This window comes from Callorhinchus milii, unplaced genomic scaffold (genome assembly GCF_018977255.1).
Source record: "Callorhinchus milii isolate IMCB2004 unplaced genomic scaffold, IMCB_Cmil_1.0 Scaffold28, whole genome shotgun sequence".
Classification (NCBI taxonomy): Eukaryota; Metazoa; Chordata; class Chondrichthyes; order Chimaeriformes; family Callorhinchidae; genus Callorhinchus; species Callorhinchus milii.
The window spans coordinates 457,504-475,360 of record NW_024704769.1 but is presented as its reverse complement, the minus strand read 5'-3'; the positions used below and the strand labels follow the sequence as shown (position 1 = coordinate 475,360).

The following is a 17,857-nucleotide window of genomic DNA, read 5'->3' as shown; positions in this document are numbered from 1 at the left end:
CTTCAATTCAAACACAACTCTAGACCCTGAGTTTGGGTAAACTCCTTATTAATCGGCGCTGGCTGAGGATTTGCTTGTTTATGCTATTTGGATTCAATGCAGATTCCGCCAAGATTTGGGCGATTAAAGGAAGGATTGCCTCTGCGCCCACATCAAACAGGGAATGGCTTAGGAAAATTTTGTTACAGAAAAACAAACCTCCCTGGAGCTCAACTGGCACTGAGGAGAAGCGTCTGACAAACACTTGGCAGGAATCCAAAGCTTTGCTTTTCCAGCCCACTCCTGGGGCACAGGGTGTCAAATCAAGTTCAGAACGACAGCGAAGACTCGACCTGTCAGCCGGTTTGGACCATTAGCCACACTTGGGGTAAGATGAGGAGTTATATCAGGTCACCCTCAGCAGTGGTTTCACACGTGTGTTAATGTACAAGAAGGATGGAAAGGGGCTAATAACTGGCAGGTTTGCAGGGCAGGTGGGTGGGAGGGAGTGTGTGGCGTCCCCCCTCTCGTGTAGAACACGTGCCAAACCTCAGTCTCTTCTGTTCCCGGTCAAGGAGCAAAAATCGAACAGGACAAAAAGTAGACATGGAGCGACAACGGTGGCTTCAAACATTTTATTTGCAGAAATTTTTTTTCTCCAAATCTTACGTCTTGACAAATTGTGCACATAAAAATAAACAAAGTAAAACGAGCACGGCTGGTCTCTATAGTATACAAGCGCGCGGTGGAAATAGAGAAAAGAAAAAAAAACTATCGCTGACTACAATCCTAGCTCCTCGACTGAGAAGTTTAGTCGAGAGAATCTGCTGCTTGGTGGGCACTGACAGGTTGGTCACAACACATTGTCCAGCTCCTCTCCTGGGCACAGCGCAGTTATACATTCAGCACATCTCAAGCCCACCTGAGGAAGCTGCATAGCCCAATCTGAGTTACCTGTCGCCATCGACCTGCTTTTAACTCGACTCAATGAGGAACTGGCCATAACTCTCCAAGAGAACAGTTGAAAGCAGATGATTTCAGTGCTTAGTTGAAAAAAAGCCCTTTATCCCCATAAGCAAACCCTCTCCCGCCCGAAACCCTAACAAACAAACAAAAAAGTTTACAATTAAAATTTGTAAGAATAGGTAAACGTACTATATAGCATTTAACTTTTTTTTTATACTTACTATAAACAATCTGGAAAGAATTCGCCAACATTTTTCAAGTCACTTGTGCCCAGAAGCAAAAGGCGAGGGTTTGTCTCTGCCACCACCTGTCGATATCTCTGCCACCTCTGCCAATGTTAGTCTCCAAACCCGCAGTGGAACCTCAATGAGCCGCCGCTTATTCAAGGCATAACGAGGTTCCTCAGAACGCAATACCTGATGCTAGTTTCTATTGCATTTTATTACATCTTCAATGTTGAGTTAGTTTGGTATTTATCCTCCCCTTTGAGAAGTTTCAACACTGAAACTAAACCCCCCCCAACCCTCCGCCCCACCACACACAGACAAACGGGACATCTTAAAGCACAGCAAAAATCCAACACAAAAGCAAATTGCCGTGAAAAGCCCTTTGTTGTATCATAGTAAAAATACACAACTCAAACATTTGCGGTATTTGAATTCAAGAGTAAAATTGTCATTCTATTAAAATATATTTTCTTATAAAATTGCAATTTCCCCCAAAACAGGAAGACCGCAATGGGGTTGGTTCCCCCCAACGCCCCCCACCCCTCAGAAATGTTGGTTTGGTGGGTTTCACAGTGAACTGCTGAGCTCTACAGAGAAACCTGCTGTGCTGTCATTCCACCTGGTCCTCAGCCCTGAGAGGAAGGTGGTTAGAGACGGACAAACGTCAGCTTGTGGTCGCACAGAGTTTATATATCTCCTGACTGGTGCCAGGATGTGGAAGGACTATGTTACAATACTGAACAATGAAAGGACTTTCCTTACAATTTAGATTCTCCTTAAAAAGCATTAGCGAGCGACGACTAAGGCAGCCTGTCGTCTCCCTCAGGGTCCCAGAAAGTGGCTGAGAGCCTGCTGATACAGAAACCCTGTCACATTCACAGCCTTCCAACGCAGCAAAAAGAGCCAATTAAAAGCCCCTGAAAAGCCAGCGGACAGTTCGTTGTCAATGCTCTGATGGCAAGATTCAGGAGAAGACACTGTTGGTCACTTCTTTTAGCTACTTATTATTGCTAGATTCTTTTGTACATTTTCCCCCCGTCCTTCTGCCCGTTTAGTTGTCCCCAACGGGCAGAAGGAAGAGAAACAACCTCCTGCAAAGTTGCCTGATAAACTTTTCTTATAGACATGGGAGACAATGAGAGTGGGACTAACTAACTTATGTTAAAAATACGTTTTACTTAAGGCAATTGGGTGCATTCCCCCAAAGTGCATCTAATCAAGTTTACAAAAGAGAAAGGCATCGGTGACAATAGGCAGTGGTGCGAGCTCTGTGTCAGAATCCAGATCAGTAATACCAGGGCCCCCCAGCGCTGGGTGTCGGCTTTCAGCCATCAGTAAAGTCAACACGTGGGAATAGTTTAAAAAAAATAACATTTAGTCACCAACGAATGAATAACCCCCTTCCCCCCCACCCTGAGACACCAGGACACAGAGCCCCATTCAAGCCACAGCCAAACCTGCTGTGTGCAAGTCAAACAATTTGAGAATAACGGAGACTTCTTTGCAGTTTTCTTATTCTACAATACACACAAATCCCTCAGTGAGATACTCAGTGTTGACAAGGTTTAAACAAAGCACAAGCTGGCAGATTAAAAGACGGGCTGGAAAGGCTCAGAGCCAGTCAGGTGGGTGACATTAATACCAACCTCACATCACACTGAAGCAGGAGAAAGTCGCATTAGCTTTACAACCTACAAAAAACTACAAGCCGTTAGCAAAGCCGAGACAGACTGGTTAATGATTGGTGCTGACATTCACCCCGGGCGTCCCTGCGCTTGGGAAGGCAACACCTTCAAAAGTTTTTTTTTAAAACAAACATAATTCTTTTGCAAAATTTAAGAAGTCGTTGCTATTTGGCTTCTTAGTCAAACCCAGAAATCCCTTCAATTCCCTCCCTCGAGCAGGTCAAACATTCAGACTCTGGCGGCTATTCAGGCTGCCATGTCTTACTGTCAGGAGTCCAAGTGCTGAGAGCTGGCAGTTAAAGCTTTCCTCCCACAAGCTATTTTTAGCGAACTTTCTGAACACAATGTGACTGGGTGTGGGTATCCATTAGACATGCTAGTGACACCTTGTGGCCGACAACAAACCTTTCTTGTTATATCAAAGAATGACAGCATTTTAACACTTATGATCCCATTTTAGGCTATTCACTAAAGTCTTTGTCAGAATTAAAAAAACTATGGACATTTTATAAAAGAAATTAAAAGTTATTCCTGTTTTCAGAAGGAATTGGCACAGCAAAGCTGGTGAGAGGGTGGATTTTTACACAGAGCGAGCACACTCACAGCGGTCGATCACACGTGACTGACGTGTGCAGGGAACACAGACGTTTAAGGTAGAGATATGAGAGGGAGTAAGATCGCACTGATGTGGAATGAAAGGTTTCAATCCCTTGTGAACCTCATCTGTCTTTTGATCCGAGCTTTTCAATTAAATCCTGGAGTGGAGCGAGCTCTCTCCTGTCGATCAGATTAAATTCCTGAAAGGGGGAGAAGAGAAGTTTAGCCACGAAACAACAACATGACATTTGTATAGCGCCTTTCACGTCGGGAGGATGTCCCAAGGCGCTGGACAGACCCGAGCTGGGGGGAAGGGAAGTGGCCGGCTGTATAATCGAAGAGGAAGGTCTTGAGGCAAGATTTGAAGGAGGATAAGGAGGGGAGAGGCGGAGTGACTGGGGGATGGAATTCCAGAGGTTGGGGGCAGAGTGGCTGAAGGCTCTCCCTCCAATGTTAGGATGGGTGGGTTGGGGGACGTGGAGCAGCCAGAGCCAGCTGAGCGGAGGGAACGGGCGTGTTGGTAGGGGTTAGGAGGTCGCAGAGGTAGGGTGGGGCGAGGCCATGGAGGGCTTTGTATGTGAGGACCAGGATCTGGAACTGGATCCTCTGAAGGATAGGTAGGCAGTGGAGTCGGGCGAGAGTGGGGGAGATGGGGTCATGGAGTTTGGTGCAGCAGAGGACATGGGCTGCAGAGTTCTGGATTATCTGCAGCTGTGGAGGGAGGGGTTGGGAAGGCCGACACGCAGGCGTTTGCATAGTCGAGCCTGGAGGTGATCAAGGCATGAACAAGAGCTTCAGTGGCCTGAGGGGTGAGGTAGTGGCGGGGTCGGGCGATGTTACAGAGGTGAGGGAAGGCAGAGCGGGTCATGGCTTGTGGGGAGAAAAGACAGTTGAGGGTCAAAGAAGACACCCAGGTTCCTGACTGGCGGTGAGTTGAAGTGTGTAACTATGGAGGGTGATGCTCCCAGAGCCTGAGGTGCGGAGGCGCTGGCGTGAGCCAATCAGGAGGACCTCAGTCTTGTTCACATTCAACTGTAGGAAAGTTGCCCTCATCCAGGACTTGATGTCCGACAGACAGTCTGTCAGGACAGCAGTGGTTCTGGAGTTGAGGGTGGGGGCAGAGAGATAGAGTTGGGTGTCACCGCGTACATGTGGAAGTTGACCCTATGTCTGCAGATGATGTCACCGAGGGGGAGCATATAGATATTAAGGAGACAAGGACAGAGCCCTGGGGGACGCCAGACGTGGCAGTGCGGGGGCTGGAGGAGAAACCGTTAGAGACAACGAAGTGGAGACAGTGAGAGAGATAGGAATCGAACCAGGCAACGGCAGGTCCATGAAGATCGAGTAAGGTGAGAAGCGGTGTATGAGGATGGAGTGGTCGACAGTGTCGAAGGCGGCAGAGAGTTCGAGGAGGACAAGGAGGCAGAGGGAGCCCTGATCACAGATGTTCAGAATGTCATTAGTGACTTTGACCAGGGCTGTTTCCGTGCTGTGGGCAGTGCGGAAGCTGGATTGGAGGGGTTCAAAGAGGGAATGGTGGGAGAGAAAGGAGCGGAGCTGGGATACGACGACTCGTTTCAGGACCTTGGAGAGGAATGGGAGATTAGAGATGGGGCGGTAGGAGGGATGGATCCAGGGAAGGTTTTTTTCAGGATGGGGGTGATGACGGCTGTTTTTAGGGGAGTGGGAACTGAACCGGTTGTCTCCACACAATGGCCGGAGTTCACAATTTAACGCCACTCACTGAAACATGCCCTTCACCCTGCCTGGCCATTGTGTCCCTATTCACACTGGGGAGCATTCAGTTTTCCCATCACATCACCAAGCTGCTTATGAAGTGAGCCCTTCCTACCCACTAACCTGTCCTGAGTCTCGCTGTAAAGAAACACTGCCAGTGTCTGCCATTCACAGCGCAGAGCCTAACACCTACAAGTGGATGTCACAGAGCCATGGAGGGGAGGGAAAAGGAAAACATGACAAGTTTCCGCTGCCAACCCAAGAGGAGGAAAGGGTCAGATTGTGGCTGTCCTGGCACCAGACTGGCATATGGAGTCTGTGCCAGTGTGCCACAGTGGCACAAACAACAACAACAAGAAGATTCCATTTATAGAGCACCTTTCACGTCGGGAGGGCGTCCCAAGGCGCTGGACAGTTGGGTCAGGACCCGAGCATTGGGGGGAAATGGTCAGGGTGAGGGGAGGGAAGGGAGGGAGCGAGGAGGGGGTAGAGAGTCGAGAGGGGAGCTGAAGGTACGGTCAAAGACAAAGGTCTTGAGACCGGCCTTGAAGGAGGAAAGGGAGGAAGCGGCGAAGGCACTGGGGATGGAGTTCCAGAGCCTCGGGGCTGAAGGCCCGGCCACCCATGGGGCGGGGGTTGTGGAGCAGACCGGAGCCAGAGGAACGGAGGGTACGGGCAGGTAGGTAGGGGGATAGTAGTTCGGAGAGGTAGGAGGGAGTGAGGCCGTGAATGGCCTTGTAGGTGAGGATGAGGATCTTGAAATCGATCCTCTGGGGGATGGGGAGCCAGTGGAGGCGAGCGAGGGCGAGGGCGAGGGTGAGGGCGAGGGTGGGAGTGATGTGGTCGCGAATCCTGGTGCGGCACAGTACACGAGCTGCAGAGTTCTGAATGACCTGCAGTGTGGAGGGAGGGGCGGGAAGGCCGACGAGGAGAGAGATAAAGCCTTGAGGTGATAAAGGTGTGGACCAGAGTTTCAGCCGCGTGAGGGGTGAGGTAGTGCCGTAGTCTGGCGATGTTCCGGAGGTGATGGAAGGCGGTGCCGGTTGTGGTGCGGATATGAGGAAGAAAGGACAGCTCAGGGTCGAACAGAACCCCGAGGTTCCTGACCGGCTTTGAGAGGTGGAGAGTGCAGCCTTGGATACTGATGCTGTCAGCGCCTGAGGTGCGGAGGCGCTGACGTGAGCCAATCAGGAGGGCCTCAGTTTTATCCACGTTGAGCTGAAGAAAGTTATCTCTCGTCCAGGACTCGATGTCGGACAGACAGCTGTCAGGACATCGGGGGTCGTGGAGTTGAGGGTAGAGGAGGAAAAGTAGAGTTGGGTGTCATTCGCATACATGTGGAAGTTAACCCCATGTCTGCGGATGATGTCACCACAGGGGGAGCATATAGAGGGTGAAGAGGAAGGGACCGAGGACAGAGCCCTGAGGGACACCGCACGAGACAGTGCGGGGGGTGGAGGAAAAGCCGTTTGTGGAAACAAAATGAAGACGGTGGGAGAGGTACGACCTAAACCACTCAAGTACAGGGCCTTGAAGGTTGAGGTGGGAGGACAGGCGGTGGAGAAGGATAGCGTGGTCGATCGTATCGAATGCTGCTGATAGGTCGAGGAGGACGAGGAGGCAGAGGGAGCCCTGGTCGCAGATGGTCAAAATGTCATTGGTGACCTTGACCACGGCAGTTTTTGTGCTATGGGCAGCACCGAAACCCGACTGAAGGGGTTCGAATAATGCATGGGTGGAGAGGAAAGAGCGTGGCTGGGAGGCTAACCCTAACCCTAAGACTGTGGCACACTGGCAGAGACTCCATGTACCAGTCTGGCACATGGTGTACAGCACTGTGTCCAGGTTTTCTAGATAGGCACAGACTCAAGATTGCAAGGGCAAAGTCTGATCGTGGTTTTCTTGTTCTGCTGTAAAGCTCCTGAATCCTTTCAGGCTGTGTATTTTTATGACACAAAACAAGGTGTAGGGTGAGGTCCCCAGCAAGATGAACAGTGGCGAGGCAATGCATGCAGTTGGGAAACTGTATGTTTGGTCTTTAAAAGTCTGTGTGTGGTTTGCTGCCCTTCACAAAAATCACAAAATGGAGTGTTTAACTGCAGTACTGGTCTGTGACCGCTGGGTTAGTGAAGCCCAGAGATCAGTAACTCAAGTCACTGTACAGCACCACCCGGTGACTGCACAGCCAACATACACACTCACTCAAACAGCAACGCCCACTGCTAGCTTGACACAACTACTCCCTGGGGCTTCAGGGAGAATGTTCAATGTAATCAAAGGCAGAGGGGAAAGAGGGTTGGGGGGGATCTTACTTGCCAGTGTTGGGGGCGCGGGGGAGGGGGTCTTACCTGGACAAAGAAGATGAAGTGCTTGAAGGAAGTGTTGAGGTGGGCTTCCTCCTGCAGCTGCATGACGGAGTCAAAGTGCTGGTGGTAGATGTGTGCATAAACCCGGAACAACCGCTTCAGGATGGTCTTGGCCACAGACATGAAGTTCTTGGGGAACGGCACTCCTGTAACAAAGGAACATGGTCAGCACCAAGAAACAGAGGGTCTTCTGCAAGGCCAGGCTGTGCTTCAAGACATGCCGTCCCCAGTGTCAGCGCTGTGTCGGTCGCCTCCCCTCTACACTGAGAAGGGACTCACAAAGCCAGGAGAAGGGAGGAACAGTAGCTCAGCATGAATTAGTGCCCTCAGCAGAGGATGTGGGGAGATCAGTGGCCGTCACCCCGCCCACATACACCCAATCTGTGCTGAGTCGCATGCCCTCCCACCTCCTTGCATTCCTGGTTGCTGGTGGGGCTGAGAGCAGCCCGTGGCTCCTTTTGGTATGGTCTGGCACAGCCCAGCCCACGCAGGGAGGGACACGGCTCTCACCTATCTTTGAGGGGAAGAGGGTCTCATCGTCTAACTGATCTTGAACCCAGGTCATAAGGTAGTCGATGTACTTTGGAGCTGAACACTTGATTGGCTTTTTGATATTCGTGCCATCAGCCCAGTGATATTCATATCTGCAAGGGAAGAGATAGACAGCTTGAGGAGCAGAACCATGTAGGAGTGATCTACAACGCTCCCGATAACACACCGCTCATACATCTCATGTTACAACAACATCAATTGGCTACGCGTTTCACCCACAAAATACAGTCAATCCACTTCAGTCTATCCTGTGAAACGAGATGTGTTGAAGGTGTGATAAGGCACTGTATCAAATGCAAGGATTAATAATATCATTGTAGTAGAACCTAACGAACCCGGTCACTCAAGTGACTGGGCAAACGTGACCAGATTACTGAAACGAGATTATATGAACATAGTGACCTTTAAAATTACATTGGATAAATATTCAATAACCATAAAGGCATTGTCACATTTAAAACAGATCTTGGGTTTCCTTATTCAAAGTTCACGAGAAGTTAACATCACACAAAATGTTCATTACTTGAAGAAAGAGTCCAGTGTTGTTTGCCTGGCTGCGCTGCCACACACTGAATCTATGATTAAGACAAAAGCCCTTCACTGGTCCCAGCATACCCAGTGCATCAGCATAAGTGAGAGGTGTCTTTGATGTTGCTCTTCCTATTCCTTCTCCTGTGGATCTTGTTCCTCAGTTCCCCTGGCCCCTGGTAGAAACTCCTCCACAGGAGCTCAGGTTAGGCCGCGAGCGCCAAGTGTAGTCGATATCCTGCTCGCGCCACTGCCGCAATCTCAACTCCCTACGCCGCACATGCGCGACCGGAATCCATCCGCCCACAGTAGCAGAGTCGAGCAAACAGCATGAGCAGGCCGAGGCCTAGGTTAGTAGCAGTTTGTATGGCATTTGTGCTGGAGGGGGGCAAATGTAGCGGCCGCAAACAACGACCGTTGTCCTGAATAGTGAGATGCCCGGTTTACTGAAGCAGACAGACTACCTTTTACATAGGCAACAAAAGAGTGTGTGAAAATGTGCCCACAATTGTGAGGTGGCTGATTACTGAGGTGACAGCAAACCAGGTTTTTACTGTATAGTATTATATAACGTGACACATTCTCTTCCCCTGCCATTTGCTTTCTCCTACTGCTAACAGCATGTCTGAGCCTCACAGGAACCCATCACCATGCTTAAGACTGAGGTACTGAACCCATTGGCTGAGTTGTCACAAGGTTCTCCCGTGTTGCCTTACACACTGGCTTTCACTAAACCAAACAAGGCCAGACCGACAGTTAATCCAGCAATCTCAGCGCATCACTACCCTGCACCAACCAGATCAAGCACCAAAGATTACAATACATTTCACTTTGATACAGCAGCCTTCAAGCGCTTCACGACAATAATAATCATCCTTACATTTGATACAGAGCCTTATCACATCATTGAAATGTCTTAAAGCGCTCACAGAATATACGTTAAAATGAATTGACTGTGTATTTTGTGGGATAAACAATAGATTACACCAAGCATGTGTACATCACCAGCTTTGCTCTATGTCATATCCGGGTCACTCTCCTACCTGGGTCCTGCTGACATGACACTGCAGCTCTGCTCAGTGCAGAACTCGGTTATCGTGCCATACAGCATGTTGATTTGATTGAAGAAATCCACACCTGAAAGGAAAGAAACACAAAGTATTATTTTGACCATCATTTCACAGGCAATAAAATAGTTGTGATGGAGACTGGAGCACAAGCGTATGACTGTAAATCAGCCTCATCTCCTCACACAAGTCAGGACAAAGCAAACCCCCGGTATAATAAATGTTTTTTTTTNGAGATGTAGATAAAAAAATGACTTCAGCACTTCTCAGAAATGGTTTCTAAATGTGCTTTAATCTAAACCTCTTGCACAATTTCCTTTCTTCCATTTTGATGCTGGTTCTGATGTCCCTTTTGACCATATTATCTCTCTACTGCTCTTTCACACCACCTCCCACCCCCAAAAAAACCCTCGCTGATCACCCATCACACAGCGATATTGATCACAAAGGAAACAGACACAAAGCCAAACAGAATCTGTCCACAGCAGCCAATGATGGCAGGAAAGGAGAGTAAACAAAGAGAATCAAACCCAGCACAATGTAACTCACTGGAACTGAGTGATCAGGGCTCAATACACACTTTCATCAATATACTCCACACAACAAATGATCAACACTGGGCAAATGATTTTGGCGAATAAACAATTCGCTGCCAGTTTTTAACGTTTGTGAAATCTAATTTCAATTTTTATTTGTTTGCAACATTCACAAAGGACCCTCTTCCCCCAACCTCTCAGCCTTCTTCTACTCTTAGATCACGACTGAAGACCTTCTTTTCGATAATCTTATGGTCACCTCCTCCCTCCCCCCGGCTCGGTGTCATGCTCCGACACTGTTGTTAATGTTTAATAGCAATGTATGGTCACAGACAAAAACACAAAATCCTCAAACACCAAACTTGGGCTTCTAAAATGGAACAGTTATGAAAACGGGAAGCAGCCTGCCAGCGAGCTGAGCTAAGCTACTGGCCCTGGTCAGGCAGACAGCCCAGCTCTCTGTCTCCTCCTTTCTCTCGGTTGCCGAGGTGATTTAGTTTCTGGAAACCAGTCTTATCAGAAAAAGGAAACAAGGAGTTCAGAACAGCTATAAATAGGAATGTGCTGATATTGTGGTGTTCAACAATGGTGGTTCTCTTGTCCATTACCTTCAAATAAAAAAAATCACATTGGAGCTATATTTGCACGCCTTGTGCAAACAACAACTTACATTTATTTAGCGGATTTCAAGAGGGGTAGTGTCCCCAAACACCTATTCCCCGTGCACCTGAGATGGATTCTGTCTGAAAACTGATGAGCTGGATACTGTAGCTTCCCATAGTGGAAGGCAAAACTTGCCTTTATTTATTGCCCCTCATGCAGGATAGTGTCTGCTATTTTACTTGCAAATCCTTCAACTGCTGCTCCCCTCCCTCCCTCCCATGTCTTGCTTCAGGTCAATTACTGTGTCACAAGCTATTCCACCAGTTAGAAAAAAGAAAGCTCTGACTATGTAGCTTCCCCATTGCAACAGTAAAATCATCCCTCTTCCCCCACCCACCCCCTCAAGAAAGCTCTCTGCCTTCCCTCCCCTGAGACTCTACCTCACCCCCCATCCTTCCCCCAGTCACAATCCAAAAACTATACCCTTTGGGGTCAAAATGGTACCTGGTGAATTGACGCACCTCTGACCACAACTCACCACAGGCTAATCATCTGCAGAACAGAAACATGAGGTCCAGGCTATCAAACAGATATATAAATAGTGCGATCACATCTTCACAGGGAGATTTACAGTACATCATCAGAGAAGGGATAGAGGCATGCAACCACCAGGACGGTGGAACTAGATGGGCTTTGATCTCTTTTCACCTAGCATTTCTTATGTTCTTATGTTAACAGATCTCATGGCCTTTCTCTTAAACTTACTGTTGACTGCAATCCATTCATTGAGGTCCTCTCCCTCTGGTAACATAACAGCCTGGCGGAGGTTCCCACTGCCCAGGGTGGCTTCTGCATGTTTGAGAAGCTCATATTGATGAGAACCTTCAGGAATGTTCTTCTTTGGTTTAAAAGTTTTCGAGTGACGAGTGGAGCTGTAGACGAAGCAAATATCAGTCACTCGCCAGCAACCTCAACAGGCACCAATAGCCACTGCCAAACTGACAGGCAGGGCCAGAACAGACACCAGAAACTACAGGTGATCAATACAGTGCAGCAAGTGGTTCAATAAACCTGTAACTCTATAAGGGGCTGTGTGACAGTATCATGCACCAGAAAAGACCTCACCACCCCACCTGAGGTCCAAATTAAAAATGTTACACCTCCCTGGTGTTATTTCAGAGAATTTCAGCAAATAGTGTAAACGTGGATAGCATGTCAGGGGGTGATTTTAGGCCTTGAAGGCAGAGTACAATGAAAAGTGCTCTGAGACGCTCACTATCCTGTGTGATAGTGAGCTATATAAATGCAGGTTGTTGAAAGCTTTTCAGGTTCACCACGGGGTTGTCTTTCACACAGGCATATGGCCCTTTAAGTCTGTCCACCTTCAGCACTGTGACAATGATGTTCCACTTCCCTTTCTGCACAGGATATACGGACATTTAGCTACAGTATGTGGTGAGCTCTCTTTTTAAACGCCTGAGGTTAGAGCTGTTGCAAAACAGCAGACAAGCAAAACTTATTTCTGGTGGAGTGCTCACCTCATAGATTTAACTCGCTGCTAATTGTAAGTGTGAAAAGTAACTTTAAAAGGAATCATAGTAGCCAGCTGTCTTCTCTCACCCTGTCCCCATCACCCCACCACACTGTGCAAATGTCAGATAAGCAATGTTAACTCTGCCCAAGGGTGATCTTTGCATTTCTATGAATTATTAAATGTTTTCTGAAAATGATCGATGTGGGATCAATGTGAGCAGATGATATTCTGTGTGTGTGTGTATATATTATATATATAATATCTCTCCTGTGTGTGTTCTGGTCAACCGTCCCCATGAGAAAGAAATTCACTCATTCACCTCTCAGCTGATTGTAGGACATTGTACAAAGTGGCTGTTGTATTTGCCTATCAATACAGTTATTACACTTTACAGAAAAACTCTGCGAAGCAAAATTAAGACATGATAAGATCAAATGTCCAGCTTATTATTATTGCGGTGTGTGCACACTCACATGGTCACCATGATCATTTGGGCGAGGCATCTTGTGATTGCACTTGTGGAACCATAGCTGTTATGAATCACTCTCTCCAAGGGGAAGATTCACACACCGCATAATGAGTTCATTCAGCACAAGTAATCAGGCTGGTTTCTGAGTAGTTTCCTTCACTACAGTGTGCTTTCTGACAATGCCAGTATTAAACTGTCGTGTTATTGTGGAACCAAACTGTAAAAACATTTTATTTTGTGGGGAGAGGAGAAGGAAGTGAGTGTTTAAAAGCACAGACATAATGATGACACCAAGGAGATCAGTGTCAGGAAATTAGACGTTATGGGCAAAAAGGGTTTGGCTGACAATACCTACAACTAAAGATAGGCAGTTCCGTTGCCGCAGCCTAAGCCCAGCGAGAGCAAGGGCTAAAGTCAATAATTCCTGCTTGTTCCAAACCTCCTCCAGAAGATCTAAAGTGTTCCGTGGTCACTGGCCGGGTATATTGTGGGAGTGTTAAAGCACTTGTATACATAGCATCCAAATGGTGATAGGATGCGAGGTAGGTTCTGGGATATTTTAAAAGTCTAGATTACCATAAAGGGCTCTTCCCTGTCACAGGTAAGTCAGTTGATAGTGCAGCTCTGTCATGACAGACACTGTCTCGTTGCTTCTCTGTGAACTGTTCCTGGACTGTTATGATGGCAGCAATGGGGTATCGTTTGGCGAAACTGGTTAATAATGTTTTTGTAGCTTTTTTTTTAAATGGAAACCTCTTAACAATTTCTGCCCACTTCCTCCCAATGTAGATCAGACGTGGACAATTTTCATACCATAGGGGGGTTTTGCAGGGGGGATGAAATAAGTAATTACAAGCTATTTTTGGTGCACGTGATATAGAAATGTGTTGATGGAATGGAAATTAGTTGATGTCTGGAAAGAAGGCTGAGGTGATTAGTTTCTTAATGACTCTAAGTTACCGAGACTGATATGGCATAAAAATGGTCCATTTGGCCCAACTGGTGACAAAATACAGCTGAGATGTTTCATTCATACCCCCCACCCCCCCCCCCAGTTGAATACAAATTCAACATTTCCTTTACCACAAATTATGCTTAAAAGAAATACTCCAGAGATTTGATTCAAATGTTATAAACTATAAGGGCCAATTATTGTGGGCTTTAGTAAACCTTGTGTTATAGTTCTAATTAAGGACTGAGACAAACTGTTGGAATACGCTCCTCTTGCTTAAATCTAGCCTCTTCTAGAAACTCAAAACTGACCCCAAAGTTGCAATAAATTTTCATTTGGAAGTTTCAAATGGCAAAATTGCTGTATGACACCTGACCTACCAGTGATTAATGTAACAACTGAGTATCTGTATATTATCCTCACCCTGAGAGCACAACTTTAATTTGTACTGTATTACTTTATTCTTATATTAAAACTTTAATTTGATTCAACAGCTACAATATGACACTTCACAGGAATTGCTGTTTGATGTAGTGAACAACAACAACTTATGGCCCTTCACGCCGGGGAGCACCCTGGAGCGCTTAACAGTGGCGGTGGCCAAATGGACCTCAAGCCAGGGGGAGAGGGAGGTAACCATAAGCACGATCAAAAAGGAAGGTCTTTAGTTGGGATTTGAACGTGGGGAGGGGGCAAGGCAGAAGGATTGGGGGAGAATGTTCCAGAGTGTCGGGGTATTGTGACTGAAAGCACAGCTGGCAATGGTGGAACGGAGGGACGAACAGGAGGCCGGAGCCAGCCGAGCGGAGGCAGTGGGTGGTGAGCAAGTCAGAAAGGTAGGGAGGGCGAGAGCATGAAGAAATTTGAAATTGAGAGAATCTTGAAGTTGATCCGTTCGTAAATTGGGAGCTAGTGAGGCCTGGCAAGAACTGGTGTGATGGGATCCAGAGTTTTGCGTAGGTTAGTATCCGGGCGGCGGAGTTCTGAATTCATTGTATTTTATCAATGGTGGAACTGGGGAGGCCAGCACGGAGGGCATTTGAAGTCCAGCCAGGAAGTGACAAAGACATGGACGAGGGTTTAGGCTGCTGTGGGTGTGAGGTACGGATGGAGGTGAGCAATGTGGCGGAGGTGGGCAATGTGGTAGAGGTGGAAAAAAGCGAATATCTGTGGGCAAATACAGCAGGCATGTTGAGTCTGGTAAGGTGCCACAAATAGTTGTTAAATGAGATTGTTGGTGGTTCCAGTATTGACAATGTCTTACTACTGTCATTATAAATTAACTCGGAGAGCAGTATGGGTGGAAATTTCTTGCAATCCCCCAAGCTCAGCAACCTAATCAATAACATTTTGTTAAAAAAAACTTTTCCTGTTCTCCTTCTAGGTTTCGTTACCCCATCAAGAAGCTGGGTAAACCCTGAAGCAATACAGATTTCACTTCCTCCATTTGAGCCTACACGCCAGTAAAGTCATGAGTTCCGAGCATGTAGGATCACGAAGGCAAACCCATATCCTATTACCACCCAAGCATGTCATCACAAAAGGAGCAGCTGGCACAATGTGCTGGGTTTCATTTAGCAGCAATATAACTGGGCACCTAGTAGCAACAAGACGGCAACAAAGCAACACAGATTAGTGTTGTCATGGGTGTTTCGTTAATTTAGTGTGTCCAACTGCCCATCACTCATGTCCTTGCCAAGCTCCACTATCTGCCATCAGATTGATTTCAAGATCCTCACTCTCCTTTTTTGTGTGGGGGTGTGGGGTGTCAACCTGGTGCCTGTCATATGCAGAAACCCATCACCATGGTTGAGAGTATACAAACCAAATTGAGAATCCCCAACCTCTTCCAGAGAAGAGAAAAACAATTCACCACAAGGCTGATCACCAAAATCTCTAGATTAATACTCAGAAAGTCTGACCCATAAACGGGCTGATTGTATGAAAAAAAATACAATGCTGGGAGAGATTTTGTTTTTAAAGGCGTGAGTGACACCACAAAATATTCCTTTTTTTGAAAAAAAGCTTGATTCAATAGTAGGTTTCAAAAGGTACTTGAAAAGGAAAAATGTGCAGGTAAGAGCAGAGTATTGGGACTAGTTAGAAAGTTCTTTCGAACAAGAGTGGAACAGGCACAATGGGCCAAATCGCCTCCTTCTGGGCTGTAAGATTTTAAGTCTCAGATCGATCAACATGCAGACTTATAGATTACGTGTGCAGGAGAGGAGAACATTGCACGATAATAGAAGCCTATATAAACTGGGTGGGGGGGAAACACACACTATAGCGCAATAGCCAATATAATCACCCCGAAAAAGAAAGATTTAATGGGTCATAATAATAATAATCCTTGCATTTGATACAGCATCTTATTACATCTTCGAAATGTCTGAAAGCGCTTCATAGGATGCATTGTAAAGTGCAGTGACTGTACATTTTGTGGACAACGTGCGGCAGCCACTTGCACACAGCAGTGACCCACAAACAGTCGTGGATTGAAACGGCCAAGTTATTATTGTTATTACTTTTGGGGAGCAACGGAAACTTAAGAGAATGGAGGAAGAGACATAGAGAAAGAGGCTGAGATAGAGAGGAGCGATAGAGAGATAATGAGAGAGGAAGGTAAAGTCTTTGATCCGGCGATGAGCAAAAGCAGAGATCGCTGGCGAGCTGTGTGAGGGTGAAGGTTACGGAATTGGAAGCGCTTGAGAAATGGAAATAATAATAATAATAATCCTTGCATTTGGTGCAGCGCCTCACTGCATCATCGAGACGTCTCAAAGCGCTTCACAGAATATACTATAAAGTGCAGTCAGTATATTTTGTGGGCAAAAGGCGGAGGCCGACTGCACGCAGCTGCGTCCCACAGACAGTCGGGGACGGACCGGGTGACCCAAATGCTTATGATTATTTTTTCTCTCTTCTTCCTTTTTTTTTAAAAAAAATGGTATTATTGTCAACCCCTGAAAAGCGATCCGCCCAATCGACTCACAGCAGAGCTCCGAGTGACTGCCGCGGGGTCACCCAACACAGGTCAACCCGGGAAGAAAGGAGAGGCTGAAGAGAAAAATAAAAAAGAAATAAAACGAGCTGAGACGGGGCCTGTGAAGCCTGACTGAGCCCAACAGGAAACGGGGGGAGGGGGGGGGGGGGGGAGGGGGGGAGAAGCCGCTGTTACTCACAAGAAGAAGCTCATTTTCCTCCGCTCTCGTCGTGTCGCTCGGGCGGGTGAAGCGGGCGAGGTCCTGGTGCGGCGTGTGCCAGGCCGGGCCGACCGGACATTTACGCTCCAGAGGCCGTGACCGGGAAACGGGAGGACGAAGGAATCAAAACGGCTTCTTCAGCGGAGAAAAGTCGAGAAGTTGTCGTCGCGCTCCCGCTCCGCGCGCGCAGCCTCCCGTCCCCTCCCCCCCCCCCCCCGCGCGGGCCAGCGGCGCTCCGCGTCTCGCGAGGCTACGCAAATCACTCCCCCCCCCCACACACCCCTCACCGGTGATTGACAGCAGGCTGCGACCAACCACTGGCCGGAATCACCCCTTCTCTCCCGCCCCCTTGCTCACCGACAGACCAATAGGACGGCGGCACATGCAATATCACGGTCCAGCGGCGCTCGGAGTCTCGCGAGGCTATGCAAATCAGCCACCACCCCTCCTGTAACTGACTGAGTGCTCGCTGCGGCCAATCAATGGCCAAAATCACCCCTCTGGCTCCCCCCCAACCAGACCAATAGGACGGGCTAGCAGGCGGCAGGTGCGATATTACTCCGCCCCCACCCCGTGTCTCTCTGCACAGGCTCGAATCCCGCTTCGTATTTTTATCTAATATCTCCCAAATTACACCCACACAAAAAAAAATCGGTGCTTTCTTCGCAGCAGTTTCAGCCGTGGGCGGCCATCAGAGGTAAACGGGTTATGGATTTAATTGACTTAATTTTTTAAAAAAACCCGGCTCGGCGGTTGGAGAGGAGCCGAGGGGGGGGCGGGATGTTTCTTTGCCCTTCACCTCCCTCTCCCCCTTTTCATTGGTCGCTTTCTTTGATGCACGTGCGCCGCGGCC

The 17,857-nt window shown here is 47.8% G+C and overlaps 1 protein-coding gene across 1 annotated transcript; it reads right to left on the bottom strand.

Moving 5' to 3' along the window:
* Positions 1–599: 599 nt before the first annotated feature.
* LOC103191014 (MOB kinase activator 1A) lies at positions 600–17,217 on the bottom strand. Its single transcript, XM_042344480.1, has 6 exons — positions 16,984–17,217; positions 11,612–11,778; positions 9,684–9,777; positions 8,071–8,204; positions 7,543–7,706; positions 600–3,654 (listed from the first exon to the last, which is right to left on the bottom strand). The coding sequence occupies exons 1-6, from the start codon at positions 16,995–16,997 to the stop codon at positions 3,577–3,579; spliced, it is 651 nt and encodes a 216-aa protein (XP_042200414.1). The 5' UTR covers positions 16,998–17,217; the 3' UTR covers positions 600–3,576.
* Between the last annotated feature and the right edge of the window lie 640 nt (positions 17,218–17,857).

Excerpts from the sequence above, each read along its gene's own strand:
- LOC103191014 (XM_042344480.1), bottom strand. Across the intron at positions 8,205-9,683 it reads GTCATGTCAGCAGGACCCAG|ATATGAATATCACTGGGCTG; the intron begins GTAGGAGAGTGA and ends CTTCCCTTGCAG. Across the intron at positions 3,655-7,542 it reads ACTTCATCTTCTTTGTCCAG|GAATTTAATCTGATCGACAG; the intron begins GTAAGACCCCCT and ends TCCCCCTTTCAG.